The following is a 7926-nucleotide window of genomic DNA, read 5'->3' as shown; positions in this document are numbered from 1 at the left end:
TTTCTAGCCACTGTCAGGCATAATAAAATGATCAGTTTAATAAGTCAGAGCTCCATTGCCTTTAGCTCTATGAAGATAAATACCACACATCCCCTTTCTTTTGTTTTTTTATTGTTGTTTGTTTTTTGAGACAGGGTTTTTCTGTGTAACCCTGGCTGTCCTGCAACTCACTCTGTAGACTAGCCTGACCTTGAATTCACAAGTTTACCTGCTTCTGCCTCCTGAGTGCACCACCACCCAGCCCCTGGTCCCCTTTCTTATATCGTAACTCTCTTCATCATGTTCCTTAATTAGAACATAGTGAAGGCTCAATATTACTATCGATGTCATTGTTTGATAATGGATGGAGCCAAGTTGTGCTGTCATAGAAGCTTGGATTCAGAGACTGGAGGTCCATCCATTTCCACTCCATGGTGGGTTGTTAACTGTTATGGTCCTTTTCTATCTCCTCATTCTCCTCCATGACTCTGTGACTCTCACCATCCTCAAAGACAACTGGAGGGTCTTTGAAAGAGCTATCCTTGTACTGTGGTACTGCTTGGGGGCATCTTAGGGTCTTCCTGTGCAAAGGGCTACAGGATGAATACCACTCCCTGCAGTTGTATGGACCCTGGGCTGCCCAGACATATGCACCCACAGGCAGTGCCAGGAGCACTGCACACAAGACCACAGTGACATGCAAGAGGCGTTCACGACCCTCCAGCCCACCACTAACTTTGCCTGTCACAAAGACCACACACTGGCCCTGGCTTGGAGGCTGACTCCTTAGGCTGAGGCATGCTTTATATTTTGTAGCAGGGAGGAGGTCATCCACAGCATATGTGTTGATTCCAGGGCCTATATGGACCACCTTCTTCCTGAGAGATTCATCGGATGCAATGTAGAGGGTGAACCACTGTTCCTCGGGGAGGTTGGTCACTGTGAGCCACTCCAGCAAGATGCCATGCACCGTCTGCTTGACCACCCGTAGGTCAATATAGAGACTGCTGTCCGAGGAGACAGAAAGAGAGTGCAATCCAGGCATGGCCTGGGAAGGTTGGATGTACAGTGAGATGACAAGAGAGCTTCTGCCAATGGAGTTGAAGGCCATACAAGTATAATTGCCACTATCTACCAGGTGAGCAGCTGGGATGACAAGCTGGGACAGAATGACATCTTCTGCAATTGGTGAGGCCAACACTGGGTGAAAAGAAGAACAATACAGTTGTGCATTTCTTTGACAAACAGCTGGAAAGTTCTAGGATTGCTAAATCTTAGGTTAAATTGATGATTATTATTTATTAAGTATGCACCTTGTGTCCTGTAGCTTGATTTGCCGACCAGGCCTCAAACTCAGTGATCCACCTGCCTCTGCCTCCCACGTATTGGGATTAAAGGCATGTGCCACCACTGTCTGACTAATTTCTTCTTTCTCTTTCTTTCTTTCTTTCTTTCTTTCTTTCTTTCTTCTTCTTTTTCAAGCCAAGTTCTCTGTAGCCTTTTTCAAGACAAGGTTTCTCTGTGTAGCCTTGGCTGTCCTAGACTCACTTTGTAGACCAGGCTGCCTCCTGAGTACTGGGATTAAAGGCGTGCACCACCACACCTAGTTTCTAACTTCTTGATTTTAAAAGAAAACTAGAATGATGAATCCTGTCTTTCTCTGCTGATAACATTTAACACCTTGTCAATATGATCAAATGATCAAAATAAAAAGAAAGGTGAAAAACTCAGTCAACTGCATATTTTTTTAACCACCTGAATGTTCATCATCAATCTATGAAAACTGACTTGGCTGCATCCCTCAAATACTACTTCATTTCAACTATTCTAAATATAGGAAGAGTTAAGAAGCTGCATGTCCTCTAGGTCCAACATGCTTCTGAGGAGCCCTTGCCTGACTTTGGAAAATGTTAAAATCTACTCTAAGAAAGGAGGTACAAACTCAGATCCCAGTTCTGGGCCTCTGGAAGTCATTTAATCCTTTTGTCCCTATAATAATTCTGAGCAAATATTGGGTGTATCACAGTGATGGGAAGTAAATATTCAGTTGATGTGTAGAACTTGCTCTCCATATCTTATGAGGATCACTCAAGGGGCACACTGCAGAAATACACAAGTAACAATACATATTGTTGGCCCCAGACTCACTGAGTTCAAACCTCCAGAGAAGGGGATTATAAGTCTTATTTCAAATAAGCATCCCACATGATTCTGGTGAGGCAAGGTTAGAAGATAAATAACACTTGCTAGAATAAGTTCTAGCTGTAAATTTTAGGATTCTAAAATGTTACAATCTTCATCTAGAAGGTTCCTGAACACTATATTTGTACATATGCAATTCTATTAACATATACACACTATATGAAATTGTCTGCTACAATCTACCTATCATGTGTGTGTATATATATATAGCTGTCATGTATATATACCTAATATATATATATATATACATGCATATATCCATACATACACACACACACACACACACACACACACATATATATATATATATATATATATATATATATCCTGCATGTACCCACTTTAAACAGTGCTGATAGGAGAAAGCTACTAACTTAGACTCTTTTGTGTTTTGGAGAGCTAATGCACATATATGCCAACCTTACTTGTACCCATCCTTCATGACAGACACAGTTTATACCTTTGTAATGAGACAGGGTCCTAACAGAGATGTGTGTGTGTGTAGACATACACAGAGAGAGAGAGAGAGGGAGAGAGAGAGAGAGAAAGAGAGAGAGAGTGTGTGGCTTACCATCAAATTCTCTCCATGTGCTCAGGGGATACTTCCACACAATGGTTGGTGAGGGACTGGCTTGTGCCAAGCATTGAAGGGTCACATTCTTTCCTATCTGGATAGTGACATTGGCACTAGGGGTTGAGATATTTGGCTTCATACAAACACCAAGCTCAGTCTCATGTAAAAGCCGTCCTGCCTTAGAGACAGGACCCTGACATATCAGGTAAGAATTCACCAGGATGAATGGAGGACCAATGGATTTGACAAACTGAACAAGCCCCCTTAAGCGGCAGTCACATACCCAGGGATTATTGTGCAGTGACAACACCACGTTGGAGAGAATTTCAGCTCCACAGCCCTGCTGCTGCTGTTTCTGATAGACCGGCCAGTTCAAGAAGACACCTTTGGATATAACTGTCAGCCTATTGGAGGATATGTCAAGGTATGTCAGGTTGGCTAGGAACTGAAAAGCCAGTGTAGGGAGCGAGTCAATCCTGTTGTGTTTGAGATCCAAGACGCGCAGGAGAGGGGTGGTGCGGAACGCTGTCCATGGTACTGAACGGAGTTTGTTTCCCTCCAGTCTCAGCTCTCTCAGCTCTGGCAGGTCCTCCAGGGCGCCTGGGTGGATCACAGTAACATTGTTAAAGTTGAGCCAAAGGTATTCCAAAGTGCTCATGTTGGTGAAAAACCCCTGGGAAAGTTCAAATAATGGTGAGTTTTCAATTCTCATATGCTTGAGTTCTTCGGGAAAGTTATCTGGCATCTTTCCTAAAGACATAGATGTGCACCGAAGACTCCTGTATAAAAAAGCAGAAAACTTTAATAAGCATCAAGGAATCTATAAGTGGTATTGAGTGGATCCAGTTATTAGACACAGAGACTAAATAAAAATAATAGGCTTGAAATAAAAGAGATTGAAATTGGTTTAAAAGAATGTTCTGCTCAATAAACTCCAGAACCAACTAAAATGAATCCCATGGAGATTTACCACAGACTCTAAGCCTGTGTCACTCCATGTCATCCCTGAAGAAAGTCCAGCCCCTCCCCCATCAGCCTCTGGAGTGTGTCAGCACAGCACACCTGCCAAAACTCTCCTCTGAGCAGGTGCATCCTGGCAGACAGAAACGCTGAGCTGCATGTGTATCCTGAGAGAGCAGAAATGGCAAGAAACAGTACAAAACAAGAGCCATATTTATCCGCAGGCAATACCTTGTGTGTTTTGAATAGGTATGGTCTCAGCTTCTGAGTAGTAAATCCTATTACTGGTAATCCATGACGATGTAGGTCAGCATAGCAGCACTAAAGCCCCGAATGCTCTGAGGTCTGTTCCAGCCCAGCTCCCAGGCTCAGGCCAAGCCCGTGTGGAAGGACTTCCATCTCTTAACTAAAGCAGGAAAGTCCACCAAGCTCTGGTTCTTGAGTTTGGAAAGAGAAGTATAGATCATACGTCAGTTCTATTTTTTTTTAACATTTTTTTTATTAATTTATTCTTGTTACATCTCAATGTTTATCCCATCCCTTGTATCCTCCCATTCCTCCCCCCCCCCATTTTCCCATTATTCCCCTCCCCTATGACTGTTCTTTGTTTTTGCCTTCTCTCAGCCTCTTACAAAGAATCCAGGAAACATTGTGATCCTGAGCACTACATCTCGGGACTTGGGAAGAATGCATCTAATGCTTCAGAATACATGAACGAACCCTGAAAACCCAAATTTCCAACTATTTTCTCAAAGCAAAAGCAGACGATGAGCAACAGAGCAATCCTGTGATGATTTCCCTTGCTTGTTGTTTGTGAGCACCAATGAGTGATGTGTTTAGATGCGCTTCTACTGCGTTAAGAAAGCTGCTTCTGCAACTCATAGTGCTAGAATCAAAGAGGCATCAGGGTGTCCAACACGCAAGTTTAAAAATGTAAACCCAAGTTTTGGGGTCTGGGACAAAAAGTTTTATGGTATATCTTTTCCTTGACTTTTCCAAATCACTGCATCACACTACAAAAAGCAAGTGATAAGACACTGCTCTATCACTCACCCAATGTTTATTGTTTATTCACTATAAGTCACCTTTGCCAGGCACAATGGTGGTGAGGGAAAAAACTGTTATAGCTATTTCCTCATTTAGTCTTCTTTGTGCTTGTGCTCCTGAGTCTTGATGTTGGGGAAATACCTTTTAACCCCAGGGCCTCTCTTCTCCTCTGCAGAATGAGAATATTAACAGACATCTCACAATGTGTCCAGGAAACATTTAGATCAATTAAAACAAACTACCCAGCACACAGTAGATGCCCAATAATTCACCCTATAGAGTGACAGAGTCTAAATGAGCAGAAGTTTCAACTTTCTTATTAAATGGAGCACATCAAGAAAATACCAAAATTCCGTGTTGTTGTAAGACTCATGATATACATTATATCCCACAAAAGGCTTCAGTGAAAAAAAAAATCCGCTTAGTAGCTAACCAGTGAGGGGGAAATGGGTCAGCAGCTAAGCTGCTTACATTCCAGGCTTCCCACTCATACCAGATGCAATTTCTGGCATTCCTAAGCAATCTAACTCGAATTTTGGATATGTCTTTGCAGTTACTTTCAAGGTAAAAACAAAAAACAAAACAAATATGGAGTGTGCTGTGGGCACACAGTCTTTGTGAGATGGTGAGATGTGCTGCACTCATTACCTTTCAAATGATGAAGAGTTGGTACTCACCTGCAAAAAGAGTTTCACAAAACAAGCACACACCCAGGGACAGGCTGGCAAAGCACATTAGTTGCTAGCCCACTTGACCTCAAAGAATCAACACTGAGAGGACTTTGCTCCAGGACCCTCTGCCAAGTTTACCCTACTTAGGCTTGCTTCGAGACTCTGCAATTCAATGGGTGGGTATCTGAAAGCTTTTCTTTACCCAAAGATAAAAACCAAAAATCCTCCTTTCCCACAATATCTTCTCTGCCTACTCTATGTTCCACTTAAGACAAATTTAGACCTACTCACTTTCCTAGTAAGTGCCTTCGAGCTTGTAAGGAGTACCTACTGTCCTGTCATCTTAGGGGTCGCCTGGGTCATTCACCTCTGCCGTGTCTCTTCTGAACATCACCCACTTATTTTGCAAAAGGCATGGGAAGTAACTATCAGGGGTGGAGAAGGGTCTAGAACAACTAAAGCTAGCTTGGTGGCAGATCTGACACTCAGCAGTGCTGTAGCCAGGTCAGCCTTGGTGTGGGCCTATGTAGCATGACACCTTATCTACTTAAGGTAAAGTATCTACCTCCTTTGCTGAAGGTGCCTTTTGATGAGCATTCACACGGAACACCCATTTGGAAATATCTATCCACATACACTTTCATCAACTGTCTTTCTCAGTAATGTTCCAGCCATACTTTTCCCAAGTCCTAAGCAATCAGTAAACATTCACACATCTGGCCATTTCTCCTTTGGACAAAATGTATGGCTATGCATACCACCTGAAGTTCTACACACTGTGAATATTACTCTTCATTGGTGTCTTTCAGGGTTGTTCCAGAAAAGTATTGTAATGCTGCAGCTGTTCACTTCTGGATGGTGCAGGCTGTGGTTCAGCTAATCCAACCAGCCAGTGACCTGGTGGCATGTTGACTACATTGTACCACTTCTTCCATGGAAAGGACAGTGCTTTGTCCTTTCTGGAGTAGACAATTATTATGGTTATAGATTTTCCTTTCCTGTATGTAATGCTTCTGTCCAAACCACAGTCCATTGACTTGCCAGATGCCTTATTCACCACAATGGCATTGCATACAATATCACTTTTGACCACAGGCAGAGAAGTGAAATGGTGGGCCTACAATCATGGAATACAGTGGTGTTCCATGTTTCCCACTATTGTGAAGCAGCTGGCCTGATGGAAAGATGGAATGTCCTTTTGGAGACACAGTTACAGCACCATCATGTAGCAGCAGCCTGGAGGGACAGGGCAGGTTTCTCCATAAGGTGTTCAATATATGTATAGTTTCTCCCATAGCCTGGATTTCTATCAAAAAATAGACATGCACATCGTTCCAGTCAGTATCACACTTAGTGACCCACTAGGATAGCTTTTGCTTCCTGTTCCCATGACCTTAAGTTCTTCTGACCTAGATGTTTGATTTCAGGGGCAGAAGCATTCCTTTCAGGAAATACACACACACACTCCACTGAACTGGAAGCTCAGATTTCCTCTTGGCCACTTTGGACTTCTGATGCCCTTGAGCAAACAGACTAAGAAAGGAACAACAGTGTTATGAGGGGTGATTGATCCAGATTACCATGGGGAAAATGGATTTTTTTTTTTTACAGTGGAGGTAAGAAAGATTATGTCTGGAGCATAAGAGATCCTTTAGGGCATTTCTAGCTTTGTTTTTCCTTGTCGGGGTAGCTGCTGATATGCAAGATGGTAGAGTTTCCCATAGCTCTTTGAGTCCGTGAGGTAGAACCCTCCCTACATTATCTCCACTCAATGAGCAGCCTGCTAGAGCAAGAATGAGTCATTATGTGCTAAGCCACAGAAATGTGGAAGCTGCTGGCTGCCATAGCATAAGCTGGTTATGCCCTACCTACAAAGCCCTTGCAAGTAACAAATATGGTGTCTGGGAAGTCATGATTGTCTTCAGTAGATTCAACTCTCGCCCTCAGATCATGCTCATTTGGTCATTTGGAAGAGCTTAGTTTGACAGCTCACATTCTCTTTCCAGCACATAACTTGGCTTTTCTTTTTCTTTTTCTTTTTTTTTTTTATCCTGCAACATGGAAAGGCAACTGAATTATTTTCAGTGACATTGGACATACCATCTGTGTAGTCACGAGTAATACAACCATGCTATAATCTGGAAAATATGTGATGGAGATGCCATGCAACCACGTAAACTGACTGACACTGCTTTGCAACTCCTAAACTAGCCACCACAGGATCCCCATAGTCAACATGGCAGCTGGCCTTTAGTACAGAAAGACCAGGAATTCTTTTTCTAGGCTATTCTGAGAACACCCAGTTTTTAGGGAATGGCTTACAGTAAAATATTAATATGTAAACCAGATACCATTTATTTATTCATTTGACAGAGGAGTTTGTTTTAGTAACATAAATAACCATGGGAACAAACCAGAATGATTCTCCCTTATGAGAGAAAAGTCAAAAAAGACAGAGTACATAAAGGACAGCTGATACATGGGCATTAAGAG

General features: G+C 42.5%; 1 protein-coding gene across 1 annotated transcript; it reads right to left on the bottom strand.

Moving 5' to 3' along the window:
• Nucleotides 1–421: 421 nt before the first annotated feature.
• On the bottom strand, nucleotides 422–3927 carry Lrit2 (leucine rich repeat, Ig-like and transmembrane domains 2). Its single transcript, XM_051143301.1, has 3 exons — nucleotides 3818–3927; nucleotides 2753–3534; nucleotides 422–1179 (listed from the first exon to the last, which is right to left on the bottom strand). The coding sequence occupies exons 1-3, from the start codon at nucleotides 3925–3927 to the stop codon at nucleotides 422–424; spliced, it is 1650 nt and encodes a 549-aa protein (XP_050999258.1).
• Between the last annotated feature and the right edge of the window lie 3999 nt (nucleotides 3928–7926).

Source organism: Acomys russatus, chromosome 3 (assembly GCF_903995435.1).
Source record: "Acomys russatus chromosome 3, mAcoRus1.1, whole genome shotgun sequence".
In the NCBI taxonomy this organism is placed as follows: Eukaryota; Metazoa; Chordata; class Mammalia; order Rodentia; family Muridae; genus Acomys; species Acomys russatus.
Note: the sequence above shows the minus strand (reverse complement) of the source record. Positions and strands in the feature narration are given on the sequence as shown.